The sequence below is a fragment of the Emys orbicularis genome, chromosome 8 (assembly GCF_028017835.1).
Source record: "Emys orbicularis isolate rEmyOrb1 chromosome 8, rEmyOrb1.hap1, whole genome shotgun sequence".
NCBI classification, from domain to species: Eukaryota; Metazoa; Chordata; order Testudines; family Emydidae; genus Emys; species Emys orbicularis.
The window spans coordinates 33,574,840-33,590,541 of NC_088690.1; the positions used below are offsets into that span (position 1 = coordinate 33,574,840).

The window sequence follows — 15,702 nt, forward strand, 5'->3', positions numbered from 1 at the left end:
TATTGGTATGATTGATAAACTTAAAAATACAATGAAGTATGATCTGAGGAAGCCATCCACCCTGCCTCATCAAGATCCATCTTCCCTAAATTAGGAATTCCTCAATGGGAGGTGGGAACAATCAGCACTTTTATTTTCTTCTCTGGCCCCTAGCACACTACCAGCATACTATCGTTTCCAATCTCATGATGTGCCTTTCAATAGGGAACCTTTTAAGGGCAAACCCTCCCTCCCAGGGCCGGCTCCAGGCACCAGCCCACCAAGCTTGTGCTTGGGGCGGCACCTGGAGGGGGGCGGCGCGGCGCTCCGGGTCCGGCCGCTGGGGAGAGCGGGGCCACGGCCGGGCTCGCCGCCCTCCTCCCAGGGCTCCGGCTGCCCTCCCCTGCCGCGCTGGGGGGGGGGGGGGGGGGGGGAGGGGCGGCTGGAGGCTTTTTTGCCTGGGGCGGCAAAAAAGCCAGAGCCGGCCCTGCTCCCTCCTCTATCCCACTCTACAGTACTGGACAATGACTGACATTTAGGGAAGTTCTTTGCATCTGTCCTGGGGCCAGCTTCTTATGTTCCTAGCTCAATAGCTGTGCTCTTCAATGATCACGTGTATTTTTAATTTATAAACAAATGCCAATTCAAGGCAAGGCCAAGAAAGTAAAGATTGGGAGCTAAGAATTTGGCAGTTGGGGGGTGGGGAGAGGGAGGGCTCCCTTTCAGTATTATCCAACATACTGAATGATTAGGAAAGGAACCAAATTTATTTTGGAAAAAAAATTGAGAACTATCAGATGTCCCATGTGCGAATTACAGTAAAAGAGGAACACCAGGTTGTAAAAGAGGAATAGGATACAAGACAAAGGGGACAGTGATACATAAGAGCACCCAATGTGTCTCTTCATTGCCCAATAGGCATTTGGTCTATATTTAGTCTAAGGTAAAATAATTGCATAAATCAGTTTGCTTGTAAAAATATTTTAAGCTTACTAGACCAGATACACACACAATCTAGTTGGAATCTTCCAGAGGAAATAAAAACACATGTATTACTTTAAAGTTTTTTTTTATTGCTCAAGTAAAAGAAAAGTTGGAAATTTGGAATTCTACAACTTCAAATTACAACGATCAAAACTTTAGGATAAATGAACGCACAGAACACTAATTGTTCACCAAGTCCATCCTCTGCTTTATAGTAAATATATCTTGCTATTTAACAAGTATACCAAGCTAAGTATTTTGATGTCATTACTGTACACTGTATTAGGTAAGCCAAATCTGAGAGACAGATCTAGGAAAGAACGGTTACTAATCTTCAGTAGCAGTGGTTCTTCAAGATGTGTTGTCCACATTAATTTCACCTCTGGTGCGCACACACCATGCGCACAAGAGTCAATTCTTTTTGGCTAGCAGTATCTGCTGGAGTCACACCAGTGTTATGGATGTCCTCGCACTCTCCCCTCACCTCCCTCCAGGGCATAAAGGACAGAGCTGGCCCAGCTATTTCTCATTTCCTATGAGGATACAGAATTCTGTAGCTATGAGACATGAAAGAAGCAGGGAAGGAGGGCAGGTGGTGGAGCTCTATGTAGAAACAGGGACTCAACAACAGGCTGTGAGCCACAGCCTGGCCCTTTACAACCAACAGGGACTGTAATTGGGGAGCTCTGTCTATAGCAAGGGATCCTTCCCAGACAGTAGAGACCCATGCCAGCCCAGGAACGTATCTTCAGATCTTGTGTGTTTGGTTTTGGGATTTTTGCAGTCTTGTTCATCTGCCACTCAACCATAGCCCGCACCACACCCCTCTTCTGCATGCTAGCACCCATCCTCATCCTCTCACCTCTTCCCTTTCCCTCCCACCGGCTGCATCTTCCTTTCCTGGTAACCTTCACCCCTCTACAATTCTTCCTACTCTTTTCCTCTCCATCCCAACCTGCCCCCTCCTCCTGCCAGCACAAATCTAGGTCCCACATCCAATTTGTCCCCCTCATCTTTGATGACATTTGCCACAACCCTGACCTTCCCTCCACCCCCACCCTCACCATCACCTCCACCCTTCTTGTACTACCATTCCTAACCTCACACCCATCCCTCTCCTCCCCTTTTCTTGCAGTCATTTCTAAAAAGATCAGTCATTCAGGACCTCTTCCTATCTCACTCTCTCCAGTTCCTGGCTCTCTCAGAAATCTGGATCTCTCTGTCTGACCCTGCTTCTGCAGTCACCCTCTTACGGAGCCCCCCCCTTCTCTCACGCTCTCTCAGACCATGGTGAGGGTGTTGAGATTCTCCTCTTCTGATCCTGCTGCCATTTTCAACAACCCTCCTCCTCCCTTACCAATCTCTTCTCTCTTTTGAATAAACCTGTATCCAACTCCTCTCCTCTCCCCCTCCAGATTGCTGTCAGCTGCCATCCATTCAACTCCTCCCCATCAGCCTTCCCCTCCCGGCTCTCTCGCTTCCTCTCTTCTCAGTCTCCCACACTCATCCGCAGCAACTTCAACTTTCGTGTTGATAACACATCCGACCCCTGAGCTGCTCATTTCCTTACCCTCACCTCTTCATTTGACCTGAAGCCCTGATTCAGTTCTCCCACTCACCAAAAGGGCCATTCACTTGACATGTCTCCAGGCAATGGCCTCTCTGTTGTTGAATTCTCCCTCCCTGACCATCACCTGCTCTCTTTCAGCACATCCAACAGCCCCCATGCCCTATCACCCTGCTTTTCCGTGACTTCTCTCCTCCTGCCACACCCTTCTGAATAACTGCATACACAAATTCAATTCTCTCTATGATGAGGTCTCACAGATCTACCTCTCCAGACCTGTCTCCTTCTGTCCAATCTAAAATCTTTGCCCATCTCTTTAGCATCTCTTCATGGCAGTCTAGCTTTCAACTCAAGCTCAACAGAGCTCTTAATCTTTCCCCCCAAAAGCCTCCCCTCCCACCTCTTTTCTCCCTCACTGGACTTTTTTAATAGTCAGCCCAATAATATATAGGTGAAATACAGGTGTGAAATTGATTTCAGCCCTGTAAAGTGGAAAAGGAAAGACAGTTACCTTTCCTGTAACTGGTGTTCTTCTTCGAGTGCTTGCTCATGTCCATACCATATTAGATGACTCCCAAGCAGTACCCCTGGAGGTGGGTAGGAGTTCATGGACATGTCGATTGCAACACAGCTCTGCCGAACCCAGCATTGTCCCTGGCCTGCTGAGTGATGGCATAATGAGCGGTAAACGTGTGAACAGAGGACCACGTTGCGGCTCTACAGGTGTCCTGGATAGGGATGTGCACCAGGAAGGCTGCAGAAGATGCCAGTGCTCTCGTCAAGTGGGCTCTGACAATTGGAAGCGGCGGAACCCCGCCAGGTTGTAACAGGTCCTTATGCACGAGGTAATCCAATTGGAAATCCTCTGCAAGGACACCAGGTGACCCTTCATCCTATCTGCTGTAGCGATGAAGAGTTGAGTCAATTTCAGAAAGGTTTGGTACGTTCTAAATAGAAAGCCAAGGCCCTCTGGATGTCCAGGGCATGAAGATGCCTCTCATCACTGATCTTGTGCGGTTTGGGACAGAACACCGGGAGGAAGATGTCCTGGTTCATATGGAAGGTGGAGACCACCATTGACAGGAAGGCCGGGTGGGGCCACAACTGAACCTTATCTTTGTAGAAGACCGTGTACAGAGGTTCTGAGGTCAAGGTTTTAATTTCAGAGACCCGTCTCGCTGACGTCACTACCACCAGGAACATGACCTTCCACGACAGGTGGGAAAGGGAGCAGGAACCCAGCAGCTCAAAGGGCGGGCTGGTGAGCCTAGAGAGGACCAAGTTAAGATCCCACTGTGGGACAGGGGCCCATACCTGTGGGAAGAGTCTCTCAAGCCCCCTCAGGAATCTGACCGTCATGTCATGGGAAAACACCATCTGTCCTTGGATCGGCGGGTGAAAAGCGGAGATGGCCGCTAGATGCACTCTAATGGAAGAGTGTGCTAGGCCCTGGTTCCTCAAATGGAGCAGGTACTCCAGGACAGCCTGTATGGAAGAACGCGAGGGAGAGATGCCACGCTCAGATGCCCAGCGGGAAAACCTCGTCCACTTGGCCAGGTAAATCAGTCTGGCTGAGGGCTTCCTACTCCCCAGGAGGACCTGTTGGACTCCTTCCGAACAGGTCTGCTTCTCCAGGTTCAGCCATGCAGCATCCACGCTGAGAGGTGGAGGGACTCGAGGGTGGGGTGTAGGAGCCGGCCATAGTCCTGTAACAGCAGGTCTGGATGGTTGGGCAGGGGCCAGGGAGGGGCCGCTGACAGACTCACGAGCGTGCTGAACCAATGTTGGCGAGGCCACACCGGGGCGATCACGACAGCCTGCGCTTTGTCTCTATAGATCAGAGGTGGGCAAACTACGGCCTGCGGGCCACATCCGGCCCACGGGACCATCCTGCCTGGCCCCTGAGCTCCCATCAGGAGAGGCTAGCCCCCGGCCCCTCCCCCACTGCCTCTGCCTCCCCCGCAGAGATGCGCTGCCACGCGGGCAGCGCTCTGGGCAGCAGAGCTGCGCGCTCCTGCCGAGCAGAGTGGCAGCGTGTCTGGCTCCGGCCGGTGTGGCAGCCAGACATGCTGCTCTGCATGCTCTGCTCGGGGTAGTAAGTGGGTCGGGGCCGGGGCGTTGTATAAGGGGCGGGGGATCTGGGGGGCAGTCAGGGGACAGGGGGTGGTTGAATGGGGCAGAGGTTTGGCGGGGGAGGGTGGTCAGGGGATGGGGAACGGGGTGGGGTTGGAAAGGCATGGGGTCCCAGGGGGCCTGTCAGGGGGCAGGGATGTGGATGGGGTTGGGGCAGTCAGGGGACTGGGAGCAGCGGGGTTGGATAGAGGGTGGGGTTCCAGGGGGTGTTTAGGGGTGGGGGGGTCCCGGGTGGGGGCAGTTAGGGGACAAGGAGCAGGGGGGGTTGGATGGGTCGGGGGTTCTGAAGGGGGCAGTCAGGGGGCAGGAAGTGGGAGGGGGCAGATAGGGGGTGGGGGCCAGGCTGTTTAGAGAGGCACAGCCTTCCCTACCCAGCCCTCCATCTAATCTTGCAACCCCAATATGGCCCCCAGGCCAAAAAGTCTGCCCACCCCAGCTCTAGATCTTTGCCAGGGCCCTGCTGATGAGCGGAATCGGAGGGAACGCGTACATCAGGCTCCCTGACCACAATAGGAGGAAGGCATCGGAGAGGGAGCCCTTGCTCAGAGCTTGCCGAGATCAAAACCGGTGGCATTTCCTGTTCTGTCTGATAGCGAATAGGTCCACTTGGGGAGTTCCCCACCTTTGAAAGATCATACAGGCTGCCTCTGGATGGAGCAACCACTTGTGGTGAGAGGAGAAGTCCCTGCTGAACTGGTCCGCCAGCGTATTCCTGACCCTGGGAAGGTGACAAGCTTCCAGGTGGATCTCGTGGCTGATGCAGAAGTCCCATAGGCGGAGTGCCTCCTGACAGAGAGCTGACGAGCGCGCTCCCCCTTGCCTGTTGATGTAGAACATTGAGGCTGGGCTGTTCATCAGGACTTGTACCACCTTGCCCGACAGGTGGGGCAGGAAGACTCTGCAGGCCAGCTGGACTGCTCAGAGCTCTTTGACATTTATGTGCAACTTCGTCTCCTCTGGGGACCACATCTCCTGTGTCTGGAGGTCACCGAGATGCGCACCCCAGCCGAGGTCCGAGGCGTCCGACACCAACTCGATGGAGTGAGGGGGGTTGTCAAACTGAACCTCTTCCAGGTCTGTTCTGAAGTCGGTCCACCATCGCAGCGAGGTAAGTAACACCTGGGGAATGGTAACTATCTTTTCCAGAGGGTCTCTGGACTGGGAATAGACCGTCCCCAGCCATTGTTGCAGGGGCCACAGAGCCTGGCATGGTGGACCACGTAAGTGCACGCTGCCAGGTGGTGCAGCAGGTGCAGAGAGACCCTGGCTGTAGTCAAAGGAAAAGTGGAGACTTCCACAATGAGGGTTGTCAACGTCTGGAGCCTTTCCAGTGGCAGGAACGCCCTGGCACAGGTTGAGTCGAGGACCGCCCCGATGAACTCTATCCTCTGCACTGGCACTAACATCAAATTTTTGTCGTTTACCAGTAGGCCCAGAGAGCGACACGTGTCCTGAAGCGCCGTAACATCCCTTTGGACTTGAGACCTGGAGCTGTCCTTGATGAGCCAGTCGTCGAGGTACGGGTAGATCTGAACACCTCGGCGCCTGAGGTAAGCTGCTACCACCAACATGCACTTGGTAAACACTCTCAGTGCTGTCGCCAGGCCAAACAGGAGGACCGCAAACTGGTAGTGGTGGGGCCCTACTGTAAACCAGAGGAAGCGTCTGTGTCCTTGAAAGATCACTATGTGGAAGTATGCGTCCTTCAAGTCGAGGGCGGCATACCAGTCTCCCGGATCCAGGGAAGGGATAATAAAAGCCAGAGAGACCATGCGGAACTTTAGCTTCTTTAGGTACTTGTTGAGGTCTCCCAGGTCCAGGAATAGAACCCCTTGTTCCTGTACTCGAGAGGAACTTCTTCCACCGCACCCAGCTTGTAGTAACCCCTTTACTTCCTGTGCGAAGAGACTCTCGTGAGAGGGGTCCCTGAAGAGGGACAAGAAAGACGGGTGGGGAAGGGGGGTAGAAAGGAACTGGAGGATATAACCCTGCTGCACTGTGCTGAGGACCCATCGGTCCGAGGTTACAGCCATCCAGGCAGGGAGGAAGAGGGAAAGGCAGTTGGAGAACACAGGGAAAGATGGATCCGGGAAGTAGTCTGGTAGATCGCTCTCAGGTGCACCCTCAAAACGACCGTTTGGCTGGGCAGAGGCAGGTGGCTCGGGCGGCGCTTGTAGCCCTTGGCTCGTTTATAGGGCTGAGACTGACTCCCCGGCCCTGCGGCTGCTTCGGTTTGAACCACTTATGCGCCAGGGCTGGGACGTGGAGACCCAGGGTTTTAGGGTGGTGCGGGAGTCCTTGAGGCCATGCAACTTGCCGTCTGTTTGCTCCACAGATAGGGCCCGGCCATCGAAGGGTAGGTCCTGCATTGACTGCTGAGCCTCGGTGGACAACCCAGAGAGGAGCAGCCAAGAGGCTTGCTGCATGGAGATAGCAGAAGCCAGGGTGCAGGCAGCAGCGTCTGACGCCGCCTGCAGGGCCACCCTGGCCACGGTCGTGCCCTCATCAAAGATCGCTCGGAACTCCTTTTTGGAAGCCTTGGGGAGCAACCCTTCGAACTTGGCCATGCCTTGCCAGATACTGAAGTCATATAAGCCAAGGAGGACTTGGTGGTTGGCCACTCTCAGCTGAAGGCTGGAAGACGAATAAACCTTTCGCCCAAAAAGATCCAGCCTCCTCGAGTCTTTATTTTTGGGGTTGTCCTTGCCTCTCCTTGTGGTTAACTGCCTCGACCACAAGGGAATTGCGGGCTGGGTGGGAGTATAAGTTCTTATGCCCTTTGGTTGGCATGCAGTATTTGCGTTTGGCCCTTTTAGAGATAGGGATCAGTGAAGAGCGGGTCTGCCACAGGGCATTAGAGATCTTTGAAACCCCTTCATGAAGGGGTAGAGCCACCCTGGCAGGAGCCGAGGACCAGAGGACGTCAAACAGAGAGAGTCCGAGGGCTCTTCCAATTCCTCTGCCTGAAGCCCGAGGTTAGAAGCGACCCTCTTCAAAAGTTCCTGGTGCGCCTTGGCGTCATCCTGAGGAACTGGATGAGGGGGACCCGCAATAGCCTCATCTGGCGACGACGAGGACGATGCCAGTGCCACGGGAACCTCCATGTCCATTGGTGGTCCAGCAGCTTCCTCCCCTGGTTCCTCCTGGGCCTGCGGGGTCCTAACCCCTGAAGTCTCCAGCACCAAAGGGGGACGGGATACCAAGGCAGCTGACCTTGCCGAGGTTCCCGACACAAAGATACAACCTTTTTTGTCCATCCAAACAGCTAGAACTCTTGTTCAAGCTCTTGTAATCTCAATTACTACATATTTTCTGAGGCCTTGAAAAATACAATCTTGCCCTGCTTAGATCAATTCAGAATGCTACTACAAAGATCATTCTCTAACCCCATCACTTTGAACGTCACCCCCCCCCTTTGAATCCCTCCACTGGTTCCCCCTTTTATATCGTATCAAACATAGGCTGCTTGTCTTCACTTTCTAGGCTCTTTACCACCCACCCTTACACAGCCTATTATCTTATTCATTATCACATCATCAACCCCCGCCTCTAATGCTACCCTCCACAGCCCACTTATTGCATTTTCAAACAAGCACCTTTGCGTTTTCTCCCATGCTGCCCCGTCACACTTTGAAAGAGCTCTCCGTAAACATCCAGAAAACGACCTCATTATCCTTCTCCAAATCCCTCCTTTTGCCACAAGGCCTACAAAATACTTGACAATGGTTAGGCCACCAGTATGCTGAAATCACTGGCTATCACACTGACCAATATTGTCTCATTGTTTCCTTGTACTCCCCTGTCTGTCTATATCTATCTTGTCTTATGCTTGAATAGTAACCTCTTTGGGGCAGGGACTATTTGTTCTGTGTTTGTACAGCACCTAGAACAATGGAGTCCTGCTCCATGACTGGGGCTCCTAAATACAATGGTAATACAAATTAATAATAATCTCACAGAACCGCAGTTACTGAAGGCAAGCAACCATTCTTTCATCTTCGGGTGATTGTCCACATGGATTCCATTTCTGGTAGTTAAAGCAGTGATCTCATAGTTACAGTTGGGTGCTAGACATCCTACTTCAAAAAGGACTGTAACATAGCTCTACCAACATGGGCATCGGATCCTGAAGCCTCAGCTAAGGAGTAGTGCTGGTAAAAGTGTGGACTGATCCCCACACAGCCACCTTACACATTTCTGAAATAGGGATTCTGCTTAGAGAAGTCACAGAAGCTGTGTGAGACTGTAGCAGGGTGGACACCTGCTCCTGCCTGGAAGGGCTTGAGATAGCCCAGGAAGCAGGCAGCATGAAGGCTGAGCTGATCAGGGGAAGTGGCTGCAGCTGGGGCCACGCCCCAAACAGCCTCAGCAGGCCCTATATAAGAGGCTGGGAGCCAGGAGCTCGGTAGTCTCTCTCTGCGTTCAGGGAGCGAAGGGCCTGGCTGCAGGGAGCTAGACACAGGGTACCTGTAGTGGAGCAGGGCTGGGGAAAGGCGGAGGAGCTGAGAAGCTCCAGCCTGGAAAGCCCCAGGCTGCGGCCTAGTATTAGGCCAAAGGGTACTGGGGGTTGCAGAGGGCAGCCCAGGGCTAGGCCAAGGCAGCAGGTCCAAACCCCCCTTGCCAGTGATGAGTGGCCTATACTGCAGTCTGCCCCAGGGAGTGGGGGCTAGTTGCTGACTGGCAGTGGCCTAGTACTGAGGCAAGGTGGGGATAGTGGGTGGGGGTTCCCCAGGGAGGGGAGACCCAGATCTGTGGGGTACTGCCAGGGGGCAGCATCCCAGTAATAGGGGCACTGGGTCCTGGGAGGGACACAGGGGCCAGAAGTAGGGACAAGGCGGATCACCGGCCTGCAGAGGGCGCTCCAGATGCTGGACAAGCTGATTCCCCGAAGCAACCAGTAGGGGATGCCGCAGGGGTGAGTCCACGCCTGTTACAGAGCCCAGATGGAATGGGTTCTAATCTGCATGAGTGGATTTAATTTAGCTATCTCGTAACAGGATTTAATTCAGTTGGATGCTCATACAGACAACCTTTGATTGGATATGGCCTGACACGTAACCTTATCTGCAGAGGCTACAAACAAATCTGGGAGAGCTCTTGAATGTTTTTTTCCTGTTCAGGGAGTACGACAGAGTCCCAGGGTATGTGGGTTGGCTTTCCCCTAGATAGGCCAGGTCTACACTAACCCCCTAATTCGAACTAAGGTACGCAACTTCAGCTACGTGAATAACGTAGCTGAAGTTCGAAGTACCTTAGTTCGAACTTACCTCGGTCCACACGCGGCAGGCAGGCTCCCCCGTCGACTCCCCGGTACTCCTCTCATCTAGCTGGAGTACCGCAGTCGATGGCGAGCACTTCCTGGTTCGACTTATCGCATCCAGACAAGACGCGATAAGTCGAACCCAGAAGTTCGATCGCTCGCCGCCGAACTACCGGGTAAGTGTAGACCTACCCTTAGAGGGGAGCTCAAGGAAGAAAACCAGGAAGTGAAACAACTGATTTAGATGATGCCTAAGAGTCTCTTTGTCTTTATGGAACACCTATAAATTATAATTAACTAGCCTAACAAATAATTACACAGTATGTATAGTAAGAGGACACTGCAGGGGTTCCTCTTACTGCAACGGGCAGTAAGACAGAACCAAGGGATGGCTGCACCTGCTCTGCCTTTTATGCCATTAGGTGGGTGGACACAAGGACATCCAGGGTGCAGGCACAGACCCAACAGACACTGCTGGCCAAAAAGACTATAGTCTCCTACACATTGGATGTACACGCATCAGAAGTAGAATCAATGTGGACAATCACTCAAAGAGCTACTGCTTAATTCTGCTTTTGACTAGCTACGTAGCCTTGGGCACAGCCTCCCTACATATGAAATAACAGACATAGTTACCTCACAGGGTGTTGTGAAAATACTTTGTGGAGTGTTTTGATGATGTTGGGAGACATAGGTACTATGTGCAATATAGGTCACCATGCTACAGGAAAGGTATTGTTGCCTTGGAGAGGGAGCACAATAGAGAAAATGAAGCTGATAACAGCTGTCAAAAATATAAGTCTGAAGAAAAATTAAAGCGTTTGGACTTATTTTTAATTAAAAAAACATCTGGAGGTGATCCAGTAGGTTTTCAAATATATGAAACTGAGTAGTAAAGTTGAAAGGGAACATTTTTCACAATGGTATAGAGATCAAAGCCTTAGAGACAATCTATAATAGTTTGGATACTAGGAAAAGAAGGCTCCAAAATCCCTATTTCAGATTAAAAAAGCAAACACACAGGGAAATATTAAGTACCTAAGTGATTCTAATACAGAAAAGAGGGGGATTTGAGAAGTATTGTGAAAAAAGTAGAGTGAAATTAAAATAAGCCAAACAAAGCAGACAAGCATCTGGGACAGATGTTTTTTGCCAGCTGCTAACATTTCTTACGTAATTTCCTAATGTATGTCATTCCTTCTCCCCGGACCACGTGAGGTGTCCCACAATCACAGCTGATTAATGCAGTTAAGTGTGTTCAAATAAAATTCTGATATTATTCAACCATATAGCTTTCTGAAGCCAAATGATATCATCACTCAGATGACCTTGGGGGGAAAAAAAAAAAAAAAAAAAAAGGCACTGGAATCTAGATGCCTTCCTTCTCTAAGATTACAGGCCTGCAGGAAGCTTTCATCCAGAAAGCATAACTTTGTATAGTGCAGGTGAATGTCAGAGCTCACTACTTCAGACTTTTCAACAAATTTGCTAGAAGTCAGAGAGGATTCTGAGTGCTTTGATTGATTGATTTATTGTGCTCTCTGCCCTGGCAATATCGCTGCACCAGTCTATCCAAAAAGAAAAGAAAAATCTCCCCCCACATTTAAGCTATTAATACACTGTATCTACCCTGTAAATCAGGAAAAAAGCAGTTAAGATAATCATTATCAGGCATGAAAATTACAGGTAACAAGGGGCCCAAAAGACTTAAATACACACTATACGTGGCCCAACAAACATCGTCTCCCCATTCATGGTTCTTCTATTATAAACTCAATCTGGGGGGTAAAGATTAAAATCGTTGTGGGCATAGTTTTGCAGAGTTCCAGTTGTTCCACTTTTTAAAGTCCAGCTTGAAATTGTCATCAGTTCCAGTGTTAAACATATACATGCCACTAAGGTACTGGAAACGTTCTTCTCTAGCTAAATATCAACATGATACAATAACCTGTCTGTTTATACTGTTTCCTCCAAACAACGGAAGATCACACTATTCAGAGTTACCTACTCCAGTACACAAACCTACACCAGTAGACAAATTGACATTTCAAATTCCCAGGAAGTCTTCTCCTACAATCAGTGCTGTTAGGTCCATACCTGTGGCTCTTTCAGAATCCTAGGACAAAAGAGGTGAAGACACAAAGCAGCTCAAGCCTATTTTAAAATGTACATTTCAATTTATTTTTAAAGCAATTTTAACTCATTTTAGGTCTACATATTAATCACAGATCAGAGAAACAAAGCAAGTTCAATATGTGTAAACCCATCCCATCCAAAATAGCAAGCTACCCATTATTTGGTTCAAAGATTACATGTTAGTTGAACAGCGAGCAGAAAAAGGAATGTAGAGCCTAAATAGTCAGATAAGTGAGGAAGTTTCTGTACATACAATGCCATCATGACCAGGTTTCAAGCACAGAAAGTTCCTTGAGAAATGGGTCCTTAACTAAAGCTGCCATGCTTTAGTAGGCCAAGTAGTAATGCAAAAAGTAGGCCAAGTACACCTCTACCTCGATATAACGCTGTCCTCGGGAGCCAAAAAATCTTACCGCGTTATAGGTGAAACCGCATTATACTGAACTTGCTTTGATCCACTGGAGTGCGCAGCCCCCCCCCCCCCCCCCCCCGGAGCACTGCTTTACCACGTTATATCGGGTCAGCGGTGTAGTAATGCAGAGAGCTTAAAATTATAGAGGCTCAAATTTAATTTAATTACCACAGAGAACATTTTCTATAATCTTGACTTTATAAATCTGTTTGTAACAAATTGATCTCTATAGACTGTAGGTATATTTAGGTCTAAAATGGAGTGATGTCCCTAATAATGAGGGACAGCTGAGTGCATGGCTAATTTTTGGTAATGGAACCTAGCTATTATTGACCAGTGACCCATGTTTCTTAAGTCACCGATATATGCAGATATCTTTTGAACAGCATAGATATCTACAAACATTATTCTTGATACAACCCAAACTTTTTTGTACTCTGTCTTCTGTGGTGTTATCTACACCTGTCTCCCCTGTCTTTTTTAAGTTCTCGGTCTCCCCAATTCCTCTCAAGCCACATCAATTTGTTCAAAATCATGCAGCACACTTGACTCTTGTTTGGCCCAGGATTTATCTTTAGTTTAAAAAAAAAAAAAAAAATCAACCTGTTTGCATGCTTTATTTTACCATGGGATTTCCCACTTGCTGCATAGTCAGAAAGGGTTTGCTCTGAAGCAGCATTTCATTCCAGCACGTTTCAGAATACAAATGGCCCTGGTCATGCCCTAGGAAAAAAAGCTTCTCTAACACAAGTCTTGGCCAAACTCCTAATACTCAACCCCGCTGCCTTAGACACTCACCTGTTTGGTCCCTTAATTCCCCCCCAGCACCCTAGCAAGAAGGTGAGGACACCTTTGATTGCAAATTCCTATATACCTAAAAATGTCAAAAGGAATGCCAACTGATCATCAAAAGAGGTTTTAAAAAGATCTGACTGTGAATCATTTGTTCTTCAAAGTTCAATTTGCTTAAACATTAGTGGGGGAATAGAAGAGAAGGAGAAACAGAATGTCAAGCAATAAAGAGAGGCCTAGAATCCAGCTTTAGATACATATTTTCAGATCAAAGACATTTTATTGTGAATTGTTCCTTTTTGGCAATGCTGCAGTGAAAAAAAAATTCTCCTCGAGAACATATATTTTGCAGTTACCTGAGAATGCCCATGTAATACTCTGAAGAATATCAATGCTTTATAGTAAAGTCTTTACTAGCTTGTCAGTCAGTCTCATGCCATCTGATACAGTTCCTGAGGACAGGAAAACCAAAGAATATAGGTAAACCTGATGTCCTCTGGTATTTCATTTTGTAAAACGTTAGAAAATTTGAGTGGCCACCAGAACATTTATGTACCAGTTAAGAGAGCTATGAACTGAATTAAATCTGAAATACAAATCTAAACAATACTTCTGTAGCACAGCAAACTACATTGTCAGCTTTTCATAATCATGTGGACAATTTGCGGATAGAAATTCACATGAATGAAGTCTTCACTGGTTTTGGTTCTCCACGGCTAGCACAGTGCAGGTTACTTTCTCGGCTATGGATCATTTGATAGATTTGTCATCATAATGTTAAATACACAGTCAACACAAAACAGCACAAGAATTTCATTTTTTTGATCTCAGAAGAGGAAAAATAAGCTATTACAAACAAGTAAACATTCACTTTAACTTATTAATTTATTCCAATTTCCGTAAACCAGTGTTTCTGGCTATTTATAAGTAGGTATTAACAGATAAAAGATTTGCTATATACCATTTTTATAAGCTGATTTTCTACTTACCTTTGTCTGTTTTATTTGTATCAAGCTGCGAGGTCTGATTTAAAACAAACCTGCAAAATAATAAATAAAAAAATGAAAATCTTAGAGCCATCATCCTGCTTAGGATCCTATAAGCATTTGATGACATATCAGCAGAGCATCAAGTGAGGAGTTTTTACACATGGAAGTATTTTATCTTACCCCAAGTTGTAAGGATCAAAATCCAAAAAGTCACTTTCCCTCTCACATGCACAGATATCAAAATAACTGGATAACTATTATAATTAAAAAGGTGAAGAGAGACCCTGAATATCTACAGACCTGACACTTGATACAGTAACAAAAATGTACACAAGATATTTCTTGGGTAAACTGTGTGAGCAGAGCAGGAAAATCACATAAAAAGTCAGGGAAAACCCCTTGTCAACATCTTCAACGTCTGCTAAGCTATTTCCCTGGACTGCACCAAGCAGCTAACTGAAAGAATAAGTTCAATACCTGGATGTAAATGGGATGAAATGCAACATGGGTTTACCAAAGGTAGATCATGCCAAACTAACTTGATATCTTTCTTTGAAAAGACCTGATTTTTTAGACAGAAATGCAGTAGATCTAATCTATCTGGACTTCAGTAAAGCTTTTGATACAGTCCCACATGGGATATAATTAGTTAAATTGGAGCAGATGAGGATTAGTACAAGAATTGTAAAAGACAAGTTGTGCCTAAAGGAGAACTATTGGGCTGGAGGGTGGTTACTAGTGGAGTTCCTCAAGGGCCAGTTTTGGGACTGATCTTATTTAACAGTTTTATTAATGAGGTTATTACAAATAGTGGGAGCCTGTTAATGAAATTTGCTGATGACACAAAGTTGGGAGGCACTGTCAATACAGGAGGATCAGAATATTGTACAAGAACAATTTGGATGACCTAGAATATTGGTGGGATTCTATAACAGAGTTGCCTATGATGGTGGGGGACCAGACTCAGTGGTCAAGGGAGTTCCAGTCCTGAGTCTTATATCCCTAAATCTCATGTTTAGAGCTTTAGCCAGTTACTTGCAAGGTCAGGAAAGAATCTGTCCCACGCAAATGCATTCTAGGGGGATTGTTTCCCCCCCCTTCCTTTAAAACATCAGAGATGGTCACATCTGGAGATGGGACAACAGACAGGATGAGCTTGTGCTCTGAGACGGAAAAGAGAATTCTCTTTCAGAGGCTCAGTCAAACTGATTGCCATATTCGGGATCAGAAAGAAATTTTTCATAAGGTCATATTGGCAGGGATCTTGGAGGATTTTTCACTTTCCTCTGCAGCATGGTCAGCTGGGTACTTGCTAGGATCACCTCGGCATATCTCAACAAATCAATTCTGTCATTGCCGGGGCTTTAGTGCACTCAGTCCCTCCTGTTCTCTGCCTGTGGCACACAGTATTTTAGTCTATACTACTTTATTCTAATCCAGGTTATTGTGC

At 48.0% G+C, this 15,702-nt stretch overlaps 1 protein-coding gene across 1 annotated transcript in view; it reads right to left on the reverse strand.

Annotated features, from left to right (window-relative positions):
• The window catches only part of ZNF644 (zinc finger protein 644), a 46,835-nt gene extending 34,846 nt beyond the window's left edge, over positions 1 to 11,989 (reverse strand). The window contains exon 1 of the mRNA XM_065409128.1: positions 11,950 to 11,989. Coding sequence (XP_065265200.1) covers positions 11,950 to 11,969 — 20 coding nt within the window. The 5' untranslated portion in view covers positions 11,970 to 11,989. The remainder of the gene's footprint in view (positions 1 to 11,949) is intronic.
• Positions 11,990 to 15,702: the final 3,713 nt, after the last annotated feature.